Below are 23,445 nucleotides of genomic sequence, written 5' to 3' on the forward strand. Positions count from 1 at the left end.
CCTCTCAGGATCCTCATCTCACCTGCTCTCTTCGACTTTTATGGAAAATTAGAATACTGTCAATTAAAAGATCCTGGGGGGGAATTTCATGTCCTGGCGTGGAAATATCACAGGACGCCTACACTATCCCTGAAAGTTAATGTACTTAAATTCTCAGGAGTCGTAACAGCTTTCAACACAAACATATTTTGGGAAAATGGAAACCGTCCACTCTCAGAAGCCTGAGAATGGGCTGTGCATCACTTCCTCTAAGTTACCCTAAATCATTGGTCCTGTTCGAGTCATTCAAGTTCATTTCAACAAGTATGTGTTAACATCCCGGCACTGTACAAAGAATACAGCAAACAAACACAACATTCTAGAATTATTCTTTGTGTGTCAGACTGGCCAGACTTTCCAGAAAGCTGAGGCTCCTGGGAGTTTAGTAACTTGCTCCAGGGCACACAGCTGGGGAGAACTGATGGATCCAGGGGTCGGGGGAGACTCTCTGGGGAGGAACTCAGCCACGGCCCGTCCACGCAGGGGAACCATCTACTTCTGTGGTCCCAAACTACAGGAACTCGGAAGCCACAGCACTTACCAGCCCTGCACACGTGGATAATTTCAAACCCGATATTTTCACCTTCTCTATCACAGTCGGTCCAGATCACCAGGGCCTGGCACTGCCGAGTCTCTCGTTCCAGAGTTTTCTGAAATTCCCAGTGGAGAAAGAGCAGTGAGAACACAACTGCAATCACTTGACACCTCTATGCTAAAGAGATTTGACAAAGATTAGGGATGTTCTTGGAATATGGCAACTTGGCAAGACAGAGAGATCTGGGACACTGCTCTTACCTCCTCTAAGGATGCCAAGGCCACTAGTACAATCCTCCAGCTCAGAATCACAGACCTGTAAGCAAGCTTCTAGAAGCCTGAGGGTTTAATACAACTACCCTAGTCTGACAAAACCTGAAACTCAGTTCTAACACACACTTGTAACTCTCACGGTTCTGATAATGTTCTGGTAAAATAAAATAAAATCCCTAAATTGAGTTTTACCCCAAGAAGGCTTCCTAGCCAGCAGTGAACTAATTACAGGCACCCTGAGTGCTTGCTGTCAACTGACCTTTCACACCTTGTTGTCTCTCCATGCTAATAAGGGCTAGAGTCTAGGATTAATAACTTAACAGTATTATCCCCAGGATTTAAACAACTGCTACTACAAAAAGGCTTACTTTAGTTCCTTGGCTACATAGTTTAAATGGCTTCATTTATATGATAAGTGGGAGTAATTTTTAAAATCATGGTACTGGGGCGCCTGAGAGGCTCAGTTGGTTGAGCATCCGACTCCTGGTTTCAGCGCAGGTCGTGATCTCAGGGTTGTGGGATTGACCCTAGAGTGGGGCTCCACACTTGTGGGGAGTTTCCTTGGGATTTTCTCTTCCTCTACTCCTTCCCCCGATCACATTCTTTCTCTAAAATAAATAAAATCTTTAAAAAACATGCTAAAAAGGGGTGCCTGGGTGGTTCAGTGGGTTAGGCCTCTGCCTTCAGCTGGGTCATGGTCTCAGGGTCCTGGGATCAAGCCCCGCGTTGGGCTCTCTGCTCAGCGGGGAGCCTGCTTTCCCCTCTCTCTCTGCCTGCCTCTCTGCCTGCTTGTGATCTCTCTGTCAAATAAATGAACGAAATCTTAAAAAAAAAAACTATGCTGAAAAAATAAATAAAATCATGGTACTAAGAGTGGTGGGAAACTTGATCTCTGAGTTCTAATGCATTCTGAACACAGGAATTGCAGGTCAATTATTTTCTACTCGAAGCTGCTCAACTCCAGCACCACACGTCTTCCAGAACATCCTACCTTGATGTCTACAAAATTCTCCGGGCAATACTTTTCAATTTCTGCTTCAAAGAGGACCAGGGGATTGCAGCTCTGCCTAGAAAAGAAATGAAAACAAAACACATCCAACTTCAGCACGGGACAGAAAGTCTCCCATTTTCATGAGAAAAAATTGCTCCAGTGTCCTCTCTGATAGACCCCCAACAGAAAAAGACCTACATGAGACCGCCAGAGGGGTAAAGGCAAGGCTACTACCCTCTGCACAAAGTATTTTCCGCTTTCTGTGACAACAGGAGTGGCCTATATGAAATTCTGGAACTCTTCTGTGCATGTCTGCAACAGTGTAAATGTAATCCAGTGGCTACGTGAAACAGGTCTGGTTCCTTTAAGGGAAATACACATCCGAGTGGTTGTTCGTTCTAAACGTACAGCAAAAATTCACAATGGTTCAGCTGATCTTAGGCCACCACTGTGGTCTCTATGGTTTGCCCACTCAACACACCCATGTTGGAATCCTAACTCCAGTGTGATGGTGTTAGAAGGTGGGGACTCTCCTAGGTGATGATGTCACTAGGGTGATGGTACCTCATGAACAGGATTAGTGCTCTTAGAAAACAGGCCTCACAGAGCTCCCTAGGTCCTGCTACAGGTGAGGCCACGGTGAAAGGTTAGCAGTGCAATGGGGAAGAGAGCCCTTCACCTGACTGTGCTGGTATCCTGATCCCCTACTTCCAGCTGCCAGAACTGGGAGAAACAAATTTCTATCATTTACGAGCCCCTCGAGTTGATGACATTTTGTTAAAGCAGTCTGAAAGGACCGAGACAGTTGCCCGAGTATTGTAAGCTCTGCAGTGAGATCGACATGCCTCAAAATTCCTGTAGCATTTCGCAACTTACTGTAATAATCAGAAAGTTCTTCCCCCGGGAATTGTACTGACCATTTGCGAAACTGCATCTGGAAATCATGAGCCAGCAAATGTCCAGAAACTGAAGTCATTATCATGGTAACATTCTGAATGGTAACAAAATTCGAGTTAGTCTCCTAGCAACCGTATTTTCCCAAATCATCCAAATAAAAGGGAGAAACATCTATTAAAGAAAAAAAGGCAGGGGGTTGCCAGGGCCTTGGTGGGGTGTGGGGAGGGAACAGACGGAACACAGAGGACTTTAGGGACAGTGGGAATATCCACATGATGTTATAATGACGGATACACGTTACACTTTCATCCAAACCATAGAACGTACAATACCAAGAGGTGACCCTAATGTAAAGTATGGATTTGGCTGCTATGATGTGTCAGTGTAGGTTCGACGGTACAAACACATCGCTCTGGTAAGTGATGTTGATCATGGGGTTGGGGGAGCTGGTGGTGTGTTTTGTGTGTGTGGCGGTGGTGGGCGGGCGGGGGTGGGACAGGAATTCTATAGGGAATCTCTCTACTGGCCTCTCAATTTTGCTCTAAAAACCCAAAATGGCTCTTGAAAAAAAATTCCTTTAAAAAAATAAAACCAAACCTAGTTGATCAATAAGATATGAACATAAATACACTATCTTTGAAGCCAAATACCACAGGAACACTATCACCATTCTGATTCTAGCACTGGATGACTTTGATGGGATTTAAAGTTTCCTCAAACTCTTGTGTATTGGCTTCTTTCTTATTATAAAGAGATGGGACCACATTTAATTAAAAAGTGGGACTTCCATATAAATTATAAAATGGTCACCTGTCATTAGAGATCTTTAGGTCTTAACAGTCATTATTCTTAAAAGATTATGACTTATTCTACAGCGGCCAGGATCATTCTTCTCAATCAAGTAACTCAAGACAGAAACAATTTAGGGATGACCTGTAGTAAACAGCTGCCCTTTTTATAGCCACAACGAAAAACTCCAGAATGTACCCCCAAATGGCCCATGGATCTTAAAGCACATTTCAGCTATATGAGAAATATTACAGCACCTACCTGGCCATATAGATGATAATCAAATTCATAGATCTTGTTGAATTTTGAAAATCCTTCCCTCTATAACAAAACAAAAATATAATAGATCGATTGAAAACAAGAGATTCCTCAGCCTTAAAGGTGAAACAGAGCACTAGTAAGCGGTAAGACTGTACATCCTAAATTACGTCCTAAAGACAAAAACTAGGCTACGTTACTAAGACCATTTATGAAGTAGGTCCTCAAAATAGTTCCAAGCACGACTGGTGGAATCCATGGAGTTTTTACGCTGGAAGGTAACCTTGAGGTCAGCTAACGTCACATCTTCTCATAAGTGAGAATGGAAGTGTCCAAGGTCGTATCACAGATTAAAAGCAGAAGGATTAAGACATAATTCTCTTGACAATTTTCTCCTTCTTCCCCATTTACTTGTACTACTTTCCGGCTGTCCAATTATACCTGACAACTGTGAGCACAAGTAAGTCGTTCGCTTTTCTGAACATCAATTTGTTTTTGAATAAAGTTACCTCTGGGTTCTCCTCTGGCTCTAAAATCCAGTAATACTGGGGCGCCTGGGTGGCTCAGTCGTTAAGTGTCTGCCTTTGGCCTGGGTCATGATGCCAGTGTCCTGGGATCGAGCCCCACGTGTTCGGCAGGAAGCCTGATTCTCCCTCTCCCACTGCCCCTGCTTCTGTTCCCTCTCTCAAATAAATCAATAAAATCTTTATTAAAAAAAAAAATCCAGTGATACTATGAGCCCCAGTCAGAACTGGAACCCAGTCTATAAAACAATTCTTCAGCTTGCAATCATGGATGACTAAGACTCTCTCTGAGTAGATCCCACATTCCTCAACAGGGATATTAACAGTAGTTACACATGTGAGTTTTGCACCAACACTACCCAGAAGATAAGAAAATGGCCTACTGGGAAGTGGAAAAATATTCCAGGGCCAATAAGGGTCAGTGTCGAGAAGATTCTCCTCTGTCTCACTATTTTTTTTTGAGTGGAATTTTTCTGAGTGGAATACTAAATGAGGTTCTCTTTGAGGCATAATCACAATCCTTAGAAAATATTTAATTAATTTATTTATTTGCAAGAGAACACATGAGCAGGGGAAGGGGAACAGGGAGAGAGAACTCTCAAGCAGACTTCCTGCTTGAGGGCCAGACATGGGGCTCGATCCTAGGACCCCAAATCACTACCCAAGCTGAAGGCAGACACCCAACTGACTGAGCCATGTCAGTGTCCCCAGATTGACAAATTTTAAGAGGGAATTTATTTTAGTATCAGATACTTAAGAGTTCACTGGTTGCCAATATCACCAAGAAAAAAAATCCCCCTTTACAAACTCTAGTTGCTAGTTAAGCCTTTTAGTAATAGAGATCAGAAATTGTCTAATCAGTAGTTTCTGACTTTTTTTTTTATCAGAAGCAGTGTCTGCAGCTTTTTTCCCCCAGGAAAGTGGGACTTTTTAAGAAAGTGGGACTTTTTCTGACTTTTTAAGAAAGCTCTGAAGCCTTCCTTAACAAACAATAATATAGACCCTGATATATAACAAGGCTAAAATCTGCTTACTCAGCCTCTCCCCAGCCTAGCCGCAAGTAATTCCTAAAGTGCGCAAACCCATTGTCCCTCGGGTCTCTTGAGAACGCAGACAAAAATACCACTGTTCTAGATACATCTTTCAAGAGAAATAACTTGTCTTATAACATTCGTATGACCCCAAAACAGGGCTCATCCAGGTGGTTTCCTCTCCCAGTGTTAGCCTCGAGGATGTGAAATGCTTTTCCTGAAATTTCAAACCTGCCCCCCAATAATTCCCATTTAATAGAACGCAATTATGTGCAAGTCCCCATTTGTGTGAGGTGCTCAGGGAAGGGTGGATGATCCCAAATTACAGTATTTCTGGAGTCTGGAGAACGAAAAGAAAAAGAAAAAAAAAACAACTGCCTGGTAGACCAAGAATATAGCTTTTGTGCTTTCTTTTGCAGTGTCATCCACTCTGTTAAAAAACAAAAACAAAAACAAATCCTTCTCTAAGTGCACTGTAGGAACTGTCACACTGCTGCCACTAAATGCACCGCAGGATTAAGACTTATCTTTCTGGGGGCGCCTGGGTGGCTCAGTGGGTTAAAGCCTCTGCCTTCGGCTCAGGTCATGATTCTGGGTCCTCAGATCAAGCCCTGTATGGGGCTCTCTGCTCAGTGGGGGGCCTGCTTCCCTGTCTCTCTCTCTCTGCCTGCCTGTCTACTTGTGATCTCTATGTCCAAAAAAAAAAAAAAAAAAAGATTTATCTCTCTGAATATTAAAAAAACATGAAAAAACTGTATACACATAGAAGGTTGTAGTTTTCAATTTGTGGGTATTTTTGTTTGTTTGTTTTAAAATATTTATTTATGCTGACAGAGACATCTAGAGAGGGAACACAAGCAGGGGCAGAGGGAGAGAGAGAAGACTCCCTGCTGAGCAGAGAGCCCAACTCAGGGCTGGATCCCAGGACCCCGGGACCATGACCTGAGCTGAAGGCAGACACTTAACAACTGAGCTACCCAGGTGCCCTTCAATGTGTCTTTTGTTTTTTTTTTAATAGGCAGAGAGGCAGGCAGAGAGAGGAGGAAGCAGGCTCCCTGTTGAACAGAGAGCCCAATGTGGGGCTCGATCCCAAGACCCTGAGATCATGACCAGAGCCGAAGGCAGAGGCATAACCCTCTGAGCCACCCGGGCGCCCCCCCCACGCCATGTGTTTTTGAACGCTATTGTAAACGGAATTGTTTTCTTAATTCTCTTTCTGGATTGTTCATTGTTACTAATTTGTGATCTTATATCCTACAACTTTGCTGAATTTATTAGCACTGATGGTCTTCTGTGGCTTCTTTAGGATTTCTATTCTATAAGATTATGTTGTCTTCAAATAAACATATTTTTAATTCTTTTTAATTTAGATTTCTTTTTCTTGCCTAATTGCTTTAGTTAGAACTTCCAGTAATTTTGGATAGCAATGGTGAAAACAGGCAATCTTGTCTCATTCCTGATCTCAGAGGAAAAGCTTTCAGTTTTTCACCCTCTGGCTAAAGTTAGTAATAGGATTTTCAAAAAATACCTTTTTTCATGAAGGGGATTAAATTTTTATCAAATGCGCTTTCTGCATCAATTAAGACGAACCATATAGGTTTTAAGTGGGGGATTACTGGGGTTGTATCTGTGTTTTATAAAGTCACTTTGGCAATGGAGAATTTCAAGAGTGAAAGGCGAGGGAGAAAACTACTGGAGTTTTCCGTGTGAGGGGTCAGGGGCCTGAACTCTACAGATACAATGGCAGCTCTTGCTCCCACTATCCACGAGCTAGAAATGGAGGTCTAACAACCTTGGGATGTTTAAAGAGAAAAGGGCAGGGAACTTCTTCTGCCCCATACTCTTAGAAATGACCTTCAGAAAACCATTTCACGATCCACCTTATATATATTTTTAAAAGATTTTATTTATTTATGTATTTGTCAAAGAGAGAAAGAGCACAAGCAGGCAGAGAGGCAGGCAGAGGCAAAGAGAAGCAGGCTCCCCGCTGAGCAAGGAGCCTGACAAGGGACTCAATCCCAGGACCCCAACTTGAGCAGAAGGCAGTGGCTTAACCAACTGAGCCACCCAGGCGTCCCTCAGGATCCACTTTAATTGGACAGATTTTTCTGAACAGTTTTGCTGCCTCTGTGCCAACCCGTATACAAAATCTTTTACTTTCCCCTTCCTTTGCACCTGCAGTGTGTCTAGGACACATACTCATTCCTTACTTGCCTGTTCTTGGAGTTTGTACTAGTAGGAATAGGGCTGAGCTTCCCTCTAATCCCAAAAAGCTAGTTAGTTGGTAATGCTCGGACAGGGCTTGACTGCCAAGTTAAAGGACTCTGTTCAGTGGTTCCCAACAACCTGAGTTTTCGAATCACAGGGACCAATGCTAAAATACAGACTTCTCTGGGACACCTGGGTGGCTCAGTGGGTTAAGCCTCTGCCTTCAACTCAGGTCATGATCTCAGGGTCCTGGGATCAAGCCCCATATCGGGCTCTCTGCTCAGTGGGGAGCCTGTTTCCCCCTCTCTGCCTTCCTCTCTGCCTACTTGTGATCTCTCTCTCTCTGTGTCAAATAAATAATAATAATAAAAAAAATACAGACTTCTCTGATCTCACCCCAGACCCACAGAACAGGCAGCGCCCCAGCTGGTTCCGATTATCAGACAAGTTTGGGAACCGCTGCTGTGGACAAGGAGCCACAAGGTTTTCAAGTACACGGGTGAAGCGTCGTCTTAACTATATTTTTGCATGCCTATCACTGGGAAAAGACAGGAAGCGAATGCAATGACCCAGGAGTGAGAGAAGAGGGGTCGGCTCCCGCACCCGCACAGCTGATCGGAAATACGCCTCCTTACCCGCCTCATGCGACCGTTGGACAGCAGGTCGGCTATCCCCTTGGCCGCGTCGTTCTTCTCGGCCACACAGAGAATTTTCCGCACGCCTCGGAAGGCCACCGCCATGGCAGCGCGGGACAAGGTCCGGGCTCCCGGCCGTTCCAGCCAGCGGAGCGCGCAACGGGCGACCGGGAAGATCATCCCTAGGCCCCACGCCCGCAGCCGGCCCCCGGGTGCTCACGCATGATGGAGAAGCCAGACGTGAGATTCACCCGGCGCCCTCCTTAACGAACTGGGGCCTCCGGGAGCCGCCAGCGCCACCTTCCGCGGCCCGTCACGTCTCCTCAGCCTGCCGGAGTTCAGACCCGCTGCCTCTGCCAGGAATCCCGCACCCAAGGCGTCCCGTTTCCGCCCGCCTTCTCGCGCTACATCCGCCGGGCACGAGCGCCCCGGGACTGCGAACTACAATCCCCAGACCTCCCTGCGCCCCCGGGTCCCCCCGCAAGTTTCCGTTCTTCCGCCCCACTTCCTTCGCTTCCCGACAGCGGTTGGTGAGTCGACTCCTCCTTGGGAGAGGCCGCTGGACGGTTCTGCCCAGACCTGTCGCGCGCGCTCAATCTTTTTCTGTCCCGCTCGGAAGCTAGGCGGACGCTTCCGGGTCACGCGGCGCAGAAACCGTGAGTCATGTGACACCAAGATGGCGGCGCCGCGGTAGCTGGCTCCAGGTTGTGGCGTCCGAGGAGCCGCGACGGTTTCTGCCCTCGGGCAGTGGGGGCGACAACGCTTGACTGGTTCTTGCGGCGGCTCGTAGCCCCACATTAGGCACCGGTTCAGAGCTGGGCTGTCGCTGTCGCGGTGGGGTCGGGGGAGTGCCGGTGACCTCGCTGCAGGTGTCCTGCGCTGGACGCTCTCGCCGGAGGAGAAGAAGGAGGAAGAGGGCAACCGGCCTACCTGGTCTTCTGGACCTGCGGAGTCCATGGGCCTCTGAGGGCTCTAGAGGAGCTATACCTCTCGGGACTGTGGGAGTTCGAGGCTTCGAGTCTGTGAGGGGCAGCCTGGTAGCCCTAAGGGCGCGAAGAAGACCGTAGGGACTTTGCTTCCTCTTCCAGAGGCCTGGCTTCCCTGCGTTGATTACCCTTTCATTCTTTCTCACTTCCTCTCAATGTTCTCTCCGTATATCTGGAAATATGATCAGCGCCCCTGACGTGGTGGCCTTCACCAAAGAGGAGGAGTACGAAGAGGAGCCTTACAATGAGCCCCCCCTGCCCGAAGAGTACTCGGTGCCACTCTTCCCCTTCGCCAGCCAGGGAGCCAACCCATGGTCCAAACTGTCCGGGGCCAAGTTCTCTCGGGACTTCATCCTTATTTCCGAGTTCTCGGAGCAGGTGGGACCCCAGCCCTTGCTGACCATCCCCAATGACACCAAAGTTTTTGGTACTTTCGATCTCAATTATTTCTCCTTGCGGATCATGTCTGTGGATTACCAGGCTTCCTTTGTGGGCCATCCCCCTGGTTCTGCCTACCCCAAGCTTAACTTTGTGGAGGACTCCAAGGTGGTGCTGGGAGACTCCAAGGAGGGAGCCTTTGCCTATGTGCACCACCTTACCCTGTACGACCTAGAGGCCCGGGGCTTTGTGAGGCCCTTTTGCATGGCTTATATCTCAGCGGACCAGCACAAAATCATGCAGCAGTTTCAAGAGCTCTCGGCTGAATTTTCCAAAGCTTCTGAGTGCTTGAAGACAGGCAACAGGAAGGCTTTTGCGGGAGAACTTGAAAAAAAACTGAAAGACTTGGATTACACCAGGACAGTGCTGCACACGGAAACGGAGATCCAGAAGAAAGCCAATGACAAAGGCTTTTACTCATCTCAGGCAATTGAGAAAGCCAATGAACTGGCCAGTGTAGAGAAGTCCATCATTGAACATCAAGACCTGCTGAAACAGATCCGCTCGTACCCGCATCGAAAGTTGAAGGGGTCTGCTTCGTGTCCTGGGGAGTCGGAACACACCCAGGATCAGGCCAGCCAGGCAGCCGCTACCTCTAACCTTGATGAGTCTGCTGACACAGACCTTTACACCTGCAGACCTGCTTATACCCCAAAACTCATCAAAGCAAAGTCCACCAAGTGTTTTGACAAGAAGCTGAAGACCTTGGAAGAGCTCTGTGACACTGAATATTTCACCCAGACCCTGGCTCAGCTCAGCCACATAGAGCACATGTTCAGAGGAGACCTGTGCTACCTCCTGACCAGCCAGATTGACAGAGCACTTCTAAAGCAACAGCATATAACAAATTTTCTCTTCGAAGATTTTGTGGAGGTCGATGAAAGGGTGGCAGAGAAACAAGAGAGTGCACCCCCTAGGCCTGGTCCAGGCAGGCCGCCTTCCAGATCTTTGGAGGAATGTCCGATTCCTCAAGTGTTAATTAGCGTAGGTTCTTACAAGTCCAGTGTGGAGTCTGTGCCCATCAAGATGGAGCAGGAACTTGGAGATGAGGAGTACAAGGAAGTGGAGGTGACAGAAATGAGCAGTCTTGACCCCCAGGAAAACTTGGACTACCTGGATATGGATATGAAAGGGAGCATCAGCAGTGGCGAAAGCATTGAGGTTCTAGGCACAGAGAAGTCCGCCGCTGTGCTGCCTAAGTCTGACAGCCAGGCCAGCCTCACGGTGCCACTGAGCCCCCAGGTGGTCCGGAGCAAAGCGGTCAGCCACAGGACCATCAGCGAGGACAGTATTGAAGTCCTCAGCACCTGCCCCTCGGAGGCCCTAATCCCTGACGATTTTAAGGCCAGCTACCCAAGTGCCATTAATGAAGAAGAATCCTATGCAGATGACAGTGACGGAGCCATCCACTTCCGGGCCAGCGTCAGCCCGCCGGAGCTGGGTGAGGCAGAGGAGGGCAGCTTAGAAACGCCCCCGTCACAAATAGACACCTCCTGCTGCATTGGGAAGGAGAGTGACAGTCTGCGGGTGCCCCTCTCCCCTCCAGCCCACATGCCCTTGGACCAGGACGGAGTGGTGAGCATCCCCCCGCAGCGCTATAGGCAGAAGGATCAGGGGTTCCATGTGGACTTTGCATTGGAAAATGCCAACCCTTCCCGAGACGACAGTTCCGAAGGCTTCCCTGCTGATGAACTGGACCCAGATCGCCTGCTGGCGAGCCGGGACGTCAGTAAGACCAGCTTGGACACCTGCTCGGACACTGCCAGCAACATGAGCAGTGTAACCTCCACCAGCTCAGACCGGACTCCCGCCTCCGCTCATTCCAGCGGCTCCTCTTCCGAGAGGCATAAAAAGAGGGCCGGCCAGAACGCCTTAAAATTCATCCGTCAGTACCCCTTTGCCCACCCGGCCATCTACTCCCTGCTCAGCGGAAGGACACTTGTGGTCCTGGGGGAGGACGAGGCCATAGTGAGGAAGCTGGTGACGGCGCTGTCCATCTTTGTCCCCAACCACAGCCGTTATGCCAAACCGGTGAAGCACTGGGTCTCTTCTCCTTTGCATATCACGGATTTTCAGAAGTGGAAGCTTATTGGCCTGCAGAGGTAACTGGTTGCCCGTAGGGGCGGGTGGGGAAGGGCCCCATCCTGTTAGAGACGAGGCTTTGGACGTACAGCCCTCTGGGGGAGGTGCATAGGTTCACGTGGTGGGCCCAGAGTAGGGGGACCTGGCTTCTAGACTGGGCCCTCAACACCAGCTTTTTCTGTAACTTTCGGCAGATCATTCCCTTTCTCTGGTCTTCTGTTTCGTCATCCGTCGTAGGAGGGATTGCCGTTCAGTGCTGGTTGCCAGCCCTGGCCCATGACCTGCTGTGTCAGAATTATTTAGGAGAGTTTTCTAGATCATGGAGTTCTGGGTCGTCTCCCTGCCCCCCACAGAGGTTCTGGTTCAGTTGGTCTAGGGCAAGACCTGGAGTTTCTCTGGTATACGTTAAGGTTTGGGGAGCAACCAGACTTCTAAATTTCAGATTCTTTCTGATTCTCAAATTCACACTCTGGTGTAAATGACTGAGGAGAGGTCGGCTTCTGAGAAAGGGCTGTGATAGTCCTAGAAGATGGCAACCATCACTGTGACAGGGACATCAGGGGACCCCCGTGGCTTTCATTCCACTGTCCTTAGAAAGCTGTCTCGCCCCCCACCTCCAGAAATGCAAGAGCTACTTCTCTGCTTGAATGCTTTCTATTTCATTTTCCCACAATGCTTGTGTTGCAGTAGACTCATTGTGTTTTTTTCAAATACTGCTTGACAAGTTGTCTGGCCCAAGGGTCTCTTTCCCTCGGAGTAGGCACGGTGTTCCGTTTCCTCGTTCCCTTCTCTGCACCCACTTGGCACATCTGTAAGACAGGGGTGCTGACACAGCCAGCCTGTGCTTCCCATGCCCATGGGAAGAGAGAAGGGATTTCTGCCACGCTGCAATCAGCAGTCGTTCGTTCCAATTTTCTGACTCTCCTTTTGCATTGTTCCCTAGTATCAGCGAGGTCACCGTCACTCGAGTGGCCTTGTGTTTGCCCCTCTTGCAGGAGTCACCCCGCCCTCGCTCTAACTCTTGCTGTGTTAGGTTTTCCGCGGGGTCGTGGCAGTGGTGTTTAAGCAGGTGGCGCCTCCACGTACTGCCTTGGCTCACTGGTTGTGCTGGTGGGTGCTGGGGCGTCGTCTGGAGGTGCCTGAGCAAGGGAACTGGCCTGGAGGAATTCATAGTTCTCCAGGGGAGATGGGTGACAGGAAGGGGAGTGCCAACAGCAGGTGCATCGTGTGTTTTAAGGAAACAGAGGGGGAGACTGAGTGACGTGTGGGAAGTGAGGGAGGGGCTGCCTGGGGAAGGCTGGGGGTCTTCGGCTGAGGCACCAGGAGGACGAGCTTGCCAGTGTGGGAAAAGAGTGATGACATGGGGACTTGGTGTGACATGGCCCAGACCCCTGGAGCAGCCCCTTCTTCGGGCCGCCCAGGAGACCGAGCAGGGCCCTTACTTATGGGCGCAGACACAGGCTCGGGAGTGAGAGGCTGCCCCGGGCGCCCTTGCAGACTGTGTCCTTCCTCCCAGGATCTGGTCCCTCTGCTGATGCCAGCTCTGTGCTCAGGTGTAGCTTGTCTGTCCCAGCAAGGCAAGGGCTTTTCAGGGATCGCATTTGCCCCTGATCTTGGTGGAAGAACGGGTTCTTGTCCCTTGCATACACATACCACTTCTCCGAGTGTCTCCCCTCGCCCCAGCCCTGACCCTTTTCCCTTTTTCTCCACCAAAAGATGGAGAATGTAAAATGCACTTCAGTCTGTTGTCAGCTGGTTTATCCAGGACCAGGCTCACGACAGTCTTGCCCTTCCCAGAGGCTTTCCCTGAAATTCCCTCCTTAAAACAGGCTGGGATGGCAAAAGAAGTAATCTTTTCTGCCAGCTCCGTTCCGTCAGGTACCCAGCGGGAGTACGGCGTTGAGGGTTCTGAGGCCTGAGCGGGGCTGCCTTGGGAAGCCTGCTGTGGTCAGTTTATAAAGTCTGTGGCTGCAAGAGAGGGTAGCTGGTGGGTGGGCTCCCTGAGGTGGAGGAGAAGGCAGGAGGTGGTCTGAGTCCTGGGCCAGTAGTCAGCCACTGTGGGCACATGAACAAGTCTCTCCTCCACTATGAGAGGGTTGGATCCCTGGATGATCATTACCCAAATATTTATAGAGGACTGTGAAACGCTAGCCCCTCAGCCCACAGCCAGAATCATAAGGTGAGTCAGCCGTGGTGCATCCCCGTGACAGGCCGAGCACCGTCTTCGGGGTTGGGGAGCGTCCCTCACACCAGTCCCCGCTCTGTCACCATACTGTCAGCTTGACGTCTGAGGCTCTTTCTGTCTATAGACGGAGTTGCCAAGACCTGTCTCGTGAGAGCGGGTGTGGAAAGGCCCATTGCATCTGGTCTGTGTCTGATCAGTGAGAGCGTGTCTCTGATAACCTGGCGGGGATGCACACAGGCTGAAGGGAGGCTGGCCAGGGCCGCCGATGCTGAGTGGGGCCCTCACCAGCCCACCTTCAGAGCCTTTAGCCATCCCTCTGAGGAGGCGAGAGGCCCATCAGAAGTGACAGACGAGAGCATTGCAAACAGTCCCGAGAGGGGGAGCGTCTCCCAGTGCTCACCTTCCCAGACCTTCTAGACGTGCACAGGTGTTGGGGAATGGCAAGGGCTGCCTCCAGAGGGTCCTGCTCTGGTGTAAGATAGTGTGCGGGGGCTCTAGGCCTTGTTCGCTAGGGGGCATGTCACTGGAGTGGGGACTGGATTTGCCACAGCTCTCCTGAGGAAATCCTGGGAGGTAGGTGGCAGACACCATCTGAATGTATCCAGAGACAAAAGCCGTGGAGTTGTGGCCCAGGGCAGGTAGGGAGGGGCGCTGTGGGTTCTGATGCTTCCACGATCGGCCCTGTGGATTTTTGGACCAGGCCTCTTCTGTCTCTCATTCACCCAGCAAAGCTTGTTGAACGCACCTGTGAGCCGGGCTTCCCAGGCTTCATGTGTGGAGAGCTGCAGGAAAGGGTCACGTCTGGAAAGAATGTAACATCCTTTGCTGTGCTCGCCCTTTGAGGAAGTGCTCAGAGCTATGGGTATCAGTGGTGAGTCACCCCAGCTGGCAGAACCAGTGCTGAAACTGGGAGGCAGGAGGATGCCCATCTGAGGATGGGCATTAAAGAGTCATAGTAGAAGAGGGGCCTTTGTGTGGCCGTGAACTTCCTTGCCCAGCGTGGAGATGGGAATGGGGGGAGCTCCGGTCTGCGGGAGCTGGGTTAACCTGTGTGCTAGGTTAACCTGGAATCTGAGAATTGAGACCCAGGAGAGTCTCTCCCCACTCAGGTGCTCTGGACTGCAGTGAAAACCAGCTCTGATGATGAACCATTTTTAAAGACTCCCCCCTCCATAGCTGCCAGCTGCATTAGTGCTTGACTTTTTTCCCCCTAAAGTAGGCCTTCTGCCTGGAGATGCTCATGCATTGGATCCATCACTTGTGGGTACGCGATGGGCAGATAACCATGTTGGTTTCCCATTATTTTACATCAGAATGAAGGAAAATTGTATTGCTTGCCAAGTTGCAGGAACAAGCCCTGGACAACTCAGTACGGATGGGAGGAGGTGCTAGGAGGTGGGTCAGAGGCCCTGGTTGAGTCCTGCCTCAGCCACTTTGCAGCTGGGGGACCTTGCGTGAGTCACGGTCCCTTTCTGGGCCTCGGTGTTCGCATCCACCCAGAGCCTACCCCCGGCATTGGGACGGATGTTAAGGAATCTAAGGTGTGGGAGGTGAAGCCGGAGGCTCTCAGTCACCTTGCAGTGTCACTGGGACCAGAGGTGTGGGCTTGCCGCTTTCCATGCTGCCTTGCCCCCTGGTGAGGAGTGTTGTGGGAAGACACCTGTGGGGAGATGTAGGGTGCCAGAGCTCCCTGGGGACGGCCGGGCCTGAGGCCGGGTGTTCAGCATGAAGGGGGCTGGAGTGGAGGGGCAGGAGCATGGGGAGGGGAGGCCTGGCTTTGCCACCGCAGCAGAACCTCGGAGGGGCCAGATGTGCCCAGCTCAAGGGGGCATTTGGCATTTGGGGGCATTATGGACGGGGCCCCTCCTGGGGTGGAGGTTGCCTGAGCACATTGGTAGTGTGGCTGAGGAGGCCTGGGTCCCCGAGAAGCCAGGGAGCCGCCTGGCCTCATCACCCATGTGACGAGGGCCATAGCCCACTGCTCGCCTCGTGGTTTCCAGGACACATGGCCTGTGTGGTTCTCTGTCTTTTCGTCTGTGACCCTGCTCTTGTGTGGTCCGGATGCCATCCCAGGTTCTCGGAGCCCACTTTTGTTATAAGGCCCGTTCCTCCAGAACCTTCCTGGCCCTGGTGCTCCCTCTTTCTCTCGGGGTCCCCTGGGCATGTTTTATCTTCCCAGCCGACCAGGCTCATCCCTCACTCCCTCCTCTGCCCCCAGGTTGCTGCCTGGCACACAGCAGATGCTGTTAACTGTACAAGGACATGACAACACCCAGGAAGGAAAAAATATAATGAGATTGCCTTGGTCCCCCAAGTGCCTGTCATTCCTCTGTACGCAGTACCTGAGACCTAACACAAGCTGTGAATTCCAGACGTGTGTTGGTCTGAAATCTCTGGTCAGCCAGACCTTTGCCAGACTGCAAGGCCGGCCGACTCTGGCTTCTCTGGGAAGACTGATCTAGAGGGTTTTAAAGAGCTGCTTACTAGGGTGGGTCACCCTGATCCCTTCCCTCCCTGGGCTAGCCTTGCCTGCCTGTGCTCTGTGCGTGCCGTAGCGGACACTGGGCCTGAGGCAAGTTCAGCCAGTCCCGGCCCGCAGAGTCGCCTTGGGGTGGGAGAGACAGGAGATAAATGGCCGTCCCCATATTGTTCCGTGCTAGGCTGTCGAGACTGAGGGCCAGGCACTGTCCTAAACAGGACCAATTTTGTCTGTGCAGTGACCGCGTGAGGCAGGACTGGTTATCCCTGTGTTACAGATGGGGCTCAGAGGGGGTAGGGAACTTGGCCAAGGTCACAAAGTAAAAAAGTAGAGAAGCTGAGGGAGGGGATCAGGAGTGGCTGGGTAAGGTTTAAGTTGGCGTAGAGGCAAGGACAAATGGGAGGGAAGGGTTCCCTGGGCAGAGCCTACAGGCCCGGGGTTTTGAGGCCCTACCGAGGGTGTGGCATGGCTTCCAGGAAGTCATCGTGGAAGTCACAGATGGGGTTTGAGAGGCCCGTGGGCCACGCCCAGGCACTCAGACTTGATTGCAAGGGTGGTGAGGAGCCCTTTGAAGGGCATCAGGGTCAGATTTGCCTTCCAGAAAGAGCGAGGGAGCGTTGGCTGGTGGGAGCCAGCCGGGCCTAAGCCTTTCCTCCTGACGCTGGCCTGTGTGTTTCAGGGTGGCGTCCCCCGCCGGCACCAGCAGCCTCCACGCCCTGAGCCGCTATAGCCGCTACACCAGCGTCCTGGACCTGGACAACAAGGCCCTCCGCTGCCCCCTATACCGGGGCGCCCTGGTGCCCCGGCTGGCCGACCACCGCACGCAGATTAAGCGGGGCAGCACCTACTACCTGCACGTCCAAACCGTGCTGACCGAGCTCTGCTCCAAGGCCTTCCTCTACACTTTCTGCCACCACCTGCACCTGCCCGCACACGACCAGGAGACCCCGGACGTGGTTGCTGGACGCCAGGCGAGCTTTCTGAAGCTGACCCTGGGCCTGGTGAACGAGGACGTGAAGGTGGTCCAGCACCTGGCCGAGCTGCTGAAGCTGCGCTACACGCAGGAGGCTCCCGGAACCGGACGCCCCACGCTCAGGTTCGACTACGTGCCCAGCTTTTTGTACAAGATCTGACGTCCGCCCCAGCTACTGTGACCGAGACCTGTGACCCAGGGTACAGGGAGGGGAGGGGTGGGCGTGAGCGAGCACGCCTCTGAGCTTTTGAGACTTCTGGTGTCATCGGGGGAGGGAATGCAAGGTGGCAGCCGGGTGGCGTTGGGTGGGCTGGGAGGTGGACTCAGGCAGAGGTGGGTGCCTGGTTCTCGGCGTCAGTGAGGACAGCGACAGACCCGACTCCACCTAGCAAGGAGTGACTCCTGCGGTCGGGATGGGGGCTACTTGGCTTCCTGAGGACTGGGCAGCAGGCCAGGAGGGAGCCAGCACTCTCTCGATGGGGCGGGATGAAGGGCAGAAAGGTGAAACCCAGACAGGAGGGGCATGCTGGCAGGGTCAGCTCCCAAACACTGGGTGGCCAGATCAGGGGAAGCACTCCGTTCCCTGGAACAGTTTAGTGGGGGACAGGACGACAGACCATCCATTGCCTCATCCAGATCCCACCTGGGGTCCTTCCCTCCGGCCCCCTAGAGCCCACCATCCCGGAGGAGGCCCCTGGATGAGTGAGGTGGAGGGAGGCAGTTCTGCCTCAGCTGGGCGCTGGCAGACATGGAACCTTCTGGGCCCCGAGGCTGTAGGGAGAGCGAGCATTACCCTTTCTGGTCCTGGCTTCCACACTAGGCACAGAAGTGCCCTTGGGTGGTCTTTGCCGCTGCTTTTTCTGGGGCAGCAGGAGTGGCTAGAGTTAGGCACTCGTCTTTGCTTGTGAGAACCACACTCGTAGCTAGAGAGCCTGGGAGACGGGCAGGGCCGCGAGGCCTCGAGGCCGTCAGCACTGTGCAAGGGTTGGGGAGCCAGCAGGCCTCTGGGAGGCTGGAGGCCATGAGGCCACACTGTGCTCTTGGGGACGGTCGGCAGATGTGCTGGGTCTCAGCCGAGGTCCCCCTCCCTCCCCCAGTCCTCTACCCGCAGCAAACCTTTGCAACCACTTCACTACCTCTTGCAGGGTCTCCTGGGCATGGTGACAGTGGGGTTCTGCCCAGCTGGTTGGTCTGGGAAGGCAGCCCAGCTGGCGAGAACCCAGGGCCAGGGTCTTCTCCGGGAAGGAGGAAAGCCTCCTTGCATGGCTGTCTTCATGGACCTGGCCCATGGGAGCCTCCCCACTGCTCACTTCTGCCCCCGCGCCGCCCCCGCAAATACACAAACCTCACCCCTGTTCACTCCCGCCGCACTCGGGCCCCCCAGGTATGGTTACCTCACCGCGGCCACTCACCTTGCAGCAGCTCACTCCCAGCCCCACGTGAGCCCTCCCCCCAGGGAAGGAGACAGTCCCCACTTCACTCGCCGTGACCTCCCTAATGCCCCTGACACAGTTGCTGTTGGTTTGTAGATGGAGGATTTCTTGCAACCTTGCAATTTTTATACTCTTTTTCCCCCGTTTTTTTAATGGCTGCTTTTTTCCTCCAAGTAGGGAAAACCCTTAGTATGACAGCTTTTTAACGTGGTCCGAGAGAATTGTGCAGCAGACCCGGACCCGGACTGGCCAGAAGGCGGTTGCTCCTGGGCGTGCACGTCTCCGGGCGCTGCATACTGTGTCCTTGGGGTCTTGCTGTCGAGATCTGCCTCCCCGGCAGCTCCGTGGTGCACCACGGAGGCCGTGTAGGGCAGGCAGGGACCCGAGACGAGTGTTCGTGTCATGTCACTCCTGTGGCCCCTTCCTTGCCCAGCTCCTCCATTGGCTCCCGGCAGTCGGCTTCTCTCAGGGCCCCCAGTCCTGGAAGGAGGTGTGTGATTTTGCTTCTGAGCCTGGGATTGAGAAAGAACCTTCTGTGGCAGACGGTCTGTCTACATCCCATGGGTTTTCTTTGTACCTGTGCCCGTTGCATATGTTCCCACGCAGAAGAGTCGCCAGGAACGACTTGGCAGCTTCGAAAGGCGAAGCTTGTGTTTGCACGTGGTGAAGGCTGTGTAGGAAGCCTGTTTCTCTCCGTGGCCTCCCCGCTTCATCGCTGCCTCCAGTGTCCCTCATGTTCAAGATGCTGTTTTGTTCTCTAACTGGGTGGCTCACTGTTGTCTGCTCATGCCTCCAGGGACATGACCTTACGACACTTTATCTCCATGGCACGGGAAGGTCTCTGGGGTCCACTGACGAGACTGAAAGTAATCATTGGTACCTTTGTTAACTTTTCTTTTCTGTGTCACACCATCGTGGACAGCACAGTGGTGTCACCGTGCTGTCACCCAGGAAACTGATCAAGGCAGGTCAGTCCTCCGTGGCATTCCAGCAGCAAAAGCCATCACTACAGTGCTCTGAAGTAGATGTCACTTTGGAGGGGGTTTGCGTGGAAGCTCTGTCTCAGGGATGGTTACAAAGGCCCAGGAGGCTGAGGCGAGGGACCAGGCGGGGGTGAGCAGAACAGGCGTGTCCTGTCCTGGGGCTGGCCTCCGGCTCAACTAAGGAAGGATTTTCTCCCTAACCTTCCTGCATGGCTTCACGGACCAGTAGGTAGATTCTAGGTTTTAAATTTTGGTTAAAGTCTAACTTTCCATTGTGGCCATTTCAAAGGATGGCTGGATGCCAGGGGTGTTTCTTTCCAGAGGGATTTCAAGGTGGTGCTGGGACAGAGCCAGATTGGGAGGCGCTGGACACCGTGGACCTGCACTTCCCAGACCCCCTCCACTTTGGAGAACCCACTGGGAAGTCCTTCATCTCAATCTGAAGGTGGGGGGAGCCCTATACAGTGGGACTCCTCTCTTTATGAATTTTCATTTGAGTTTTGTCTCAAATAAAACGTGTTAAAAACACTTCGCAGAAAATAGAGGACATCTGTGCCTCTTACTACTTTGTCAGTCCTGACTCCCTTTGAAGTCCCAGGCACCAGAAGTGTGTATGGGGTTTATTTTGGCTTTAATTCTCATCTAGTCACACTTCCTGCCCCACCCCCAACCCTTTTTCAAGCAGGTCCAGGCCGAGAGCAGGCTGATCAGCTAGTGGTCCTGCGGCGGTGATTTCTAGAAACTCCACGTGACAGTCATCAGAGTCTTTGTAGCACTGGGGCCCTTGGGATGCTCTGACCTGAGCCGCTGTTTCCTTAGGGATCTTGCTCCTTTGGTAGAATCTTCAGATTTTAGAAATCGTGACTTATCCATGATTTACTGTAGTGGCTGAAGTTACATGACTTGCACCAGAATTTGGAAATGAACCATGGTCCCCCCCCCCCCCCCGTCATTTCCCATCCAGCTTTTAACTTCTTTGTTGCTATATTTAAGGTACAGTAGGTTTCCACCTCAGACAAAGAACACAGCCCAGTTCAAATACCAGGAAGGTCAACAGATTGTACCCCAAGTGCCAGGGTTGCTACAGTTCCGTGATGTGTTTTGGAGGCTGAGAGCAGCAAGAGCTCGCCTACACACTGACCACCCACTTCTGCCAGTGCTGGATGCATGCCCCCACCTCCCTGGGGGTGTTGCAAGGCAGGGCAGCGTCTCATGCTACTGCCCAGCTGGTAACACTCAGCTGGTGGAGAACCCATCCGCAAGTACTGATCACCTTCCGAGGAACCCATCTCCCAAGCCAGCAATCCGGTTTTACTTCCCATCTCCCTAGAAAGCTCAGAAGAAAGTGCCTTGGTTTGTGCTCTGAAGCCCACCAGCCAGCCCTCTGGCTCTTCCCCAGTCCCGTGATAGAAAGTGATGGAACTGGAATCTTCCAAGGAGATACGGTATTAACAGACCTCGAAACAGAAAAAGCATCAAATTTTTGCCTCTGGCTGGAAAGACCACCGGTCTCAGCTGCAAAAGTCTGAGCACACCAAGTGTTCCTGAGCCCTCAGAGAAAGCTGTGAGCCTTCACTTAATCTGATCTTACCTGTCAAGGTTTGGTTATGGCTGTGGGGAGGAGGAAGTGGGGGCTGGGGCAGAAGGGAGCCCCGTGCAAGCACTTTGCAGTGAATTAAACTGCTGCTAGGGAGCCCCAGCTTCCTGGGAATAATTGTTCAGCTCCAAAATGGAGGCCACGTTGCGAGGGGATATTGGAGGTGGTGTTTATCTTCAGTTCCAGAAACGGGGAGCCAAGACTGGCTTGGCAGGATCATGGCTCCCAAAGTTAAGGCAGATGGGGACTGGTGTGTCACCCACCCGCCATGGAGTCTGCAAGCAGCCCGTCCCCACTCGTGCTGGAGTGAACGCCAAGAACATGCTGGACCCCAGGCCCCAGGGGCGCCCTCCAGGCAGGACTATGGGGTGCCTCGCTCACTGACTGCCCAATGCTGGCTGGCTGTACAGCTTGGGCTAAAAAAAAAAAATGCCACCTTTTAAAAAGGCCACAGTGAAAAGCGTAGTCTGTGATGAATTCGTATCTGTTATTTTTGGAGAGCTATTTTATTACTGCATGTTCCTTTGTCCACGCGTGTGAACGCTGAGTCCCACCACCGCGTGAGCTGCGCTCGTCCCAGCACGCGCCCCTTGGACACCCGCGTGACTGCAGCTCCTGGGTGGGGCTGCACCGGAATTTAACCAGAGTCAATGCCAAACAAATAGTCTGAGAAGTGTACTTTTTAAGGAATTAATTTATTTGAGTTCAGATATTTTTGAAATATAAAAATTGGTTGTATTTTTTAAAGCTATAATTCTTGTAGACATTCTGTGGTTACAAATTTGATTGTGCTTATTATTAAAAATGGTCATCTATGTTTTGCACTTCAGCTTTGTGAAAAATAAAGTTTCTCTGGGAAGGTGACATTTGGTTTCCTGATTATAGGAGGGAGCTGGTTATCCTGCACAGGGCAGGGAACCCCCCCCACTGCCGCCACCGCTGGTTCTCACCCTATAAGACCTAGCAACCCCCGCCCCCAGGGGTGGGGGGTGAAGGAAGCTGTTTCCACAATGTCCTGAGCCGCTGTGGAGAAACTCCTACAATACTGGGCAGCACCTTGTAGAACTCACCAGAAGCTTCAAAATTTCTCAGTTTTGACAGCCGTCAGTCAGTCCTACTTTGGCAGCCCTCCACGTAGTAAGATACCAAGAAGGGGCAGCTCTGAATTTGAGTGGTTGTCTATCGCAGTGTGGAGGAACCCAGTAACTCAGAGAAGGGTGAGTACACCTACTGAGGTCTTTCCAGTCGCCTACCCTGAACCCAGTCTAAGTATTTCATTTTTCCATAAGAACTATTTATACAACTGAGAGAAAGGGTCAGATGTAAACACCTTGAAAATGTCCCAAAATTACTAAGTTACTAACAATGGGTCTTAAAAACAAATTTTGATTCATGAATTCATGAAGGAGGTTAATTTGAGGAAAGCCCAAAAAGAAACCCCCTCAGAGGGCATGGAGAAGTTGATGCAGCTGGGTCCTGCATGGGGCCAGTCTTCGTCTCGACTCAGAAGGGCACCAGGTTCCTGGGCAGGTGTGGGCAGGCGGGCAGCTCCTCTAGAACTCAGGCAGGCCAGGCAGAGGGAATAGAGACGCAAAGCTCTCCACTTCCTCCCTAAGCACCCTGATGGCCCGTTGGTGCTTCTCGTCCCCTGCCAGTTTCTCTCTGAACTCCTTCAGGGTGGCCTTGGCCCCAATGTCATTCTGTATCTGCAGAGTCAGTTCTATTCCTGTGCCAGCAGAAGACAAAACGAGTCCTGTGTGGGCTGGCAGATAGCCACGATTTTGTCCCCATCTATGCCTCCAGAATCCCTTCATTTCTAACCCCAGAGCCCAACTACCATGCTAGAACTTTGGCCTAAGAAATTTAACACGGGAGAGGTACAGAAGGAAAGAGCAGCAAGGATTCTTACCTGGACAGGTGTTCTGATCACAAGCAATAGAACAAGCTTCTAGAACTGTGCTGTGCTGCAGCTCAGTGGGCCCAAGAACACACCTGAGGCTCAACTATCGATGTGTGCCCAGCAGCCGTAGGTGTGAAGCTGGACCTCAGAAATGATTCTCGTGTGCCTTATTCCTGGGGCAGGACGAGTGTACCGCCCTCTCAGACTAAA

The 23,445-nt window shown here is 51.8% G+C and overlaps 3 protein-coding genes across 7 annotated transcripts in view; 1 reads left to right on the top strand and 2 right to left on the bottom strand.

Moving 5' to 3' along the window:
* Positions 1 to 8,835, bottom strand: part of TOP3A (DNA topoisomerase III alpha) — a 27,763-nt gene extending 18,928 nt beyond the window's left edge. For 2 of the 4 annotated variants that reach the window (XM_082706879.1, XM_082706878.1), the window contains exons 1-4: positions 8,180 to 8,315; positions 3,785 to 3,844; positions 1,838 to 1,913; positions 581 to 689 (exon numbers count right to left, since the gene is read on the bottom strand). In XM_082706879.1, coding sequence (XP_082563005.1) covers positions 581 to 689; positions 1,838 to 1,913; positions 3,785 to 3,813 — 214 coding nt within the window. In that variant the 5' untranslated portion in view covers positions 3,814 to 3,844; positions 8,180 to 8,315. Of the gene's footprint in view, positions 1 to 580; positions 690 to 1,837; positions 1,914 to 2,754; positions 2,829 to 3,784; positions 3,845 to 8,179 lie in introns of all 4 variants that reach the window. The other 2 variants (XM_082706877.1, XM_082706876.1) reach the window with 2 other exon arrangements.
* SMCR8 (SMCR8-C9orf72 complex subunit) lies at positions 8,642 to 22,199 on the top strand. Its single transcript, XM_082706887.1, has 2 exons — positions 8,642 to 11,705; positions 17,029 to 22,199. Exons 1-2 carry the CDS (start codon positions 9,346 to 9,348, stop codon positions 17,480 to 17,482), a joined length of 2,814 nt encoding a protein of 937 aa, XP_082563013.1. The 5' UTR covers positions 8,642 to 9,345; the 3' UTR covers positions 17,483 to 22,199.
* Positions 22,012 to 23,445, bottom strand: part of SHMT1 (serine hydroxymethyltransferase 1) — a 24,873-nt gene continuing 23,439 nt past the window's right edge. For both annotated transcript variants that reach the window (XM_082706889.1, XM_082706888.1), the window contains exon 12: positions 22,012 to 23,061. In XM_082706889.1, the coding sequence (XP_082563015.1) occupies positions 22,889 to 23,061 (173 nt within the window). In that variant the 3' untranslated portion in view covers positions 22,012 to 22,888. The remainder of the gene's footprint in view (positions 23,062 to 23,445) is intronic.

Source organism: Mustela nivalis, assembly GCF_964662115.1.
Source record: "Mustela nivalis genome assembly, chromosome: 17".
In the NCBI taxonomy this organism is placed as follows: domain Eukaryota; kingdom Metazoa; phylum Chordata; class Mammalia; order Carnivora; family Mustelidae; genus Mustela; species Mustela nivalis.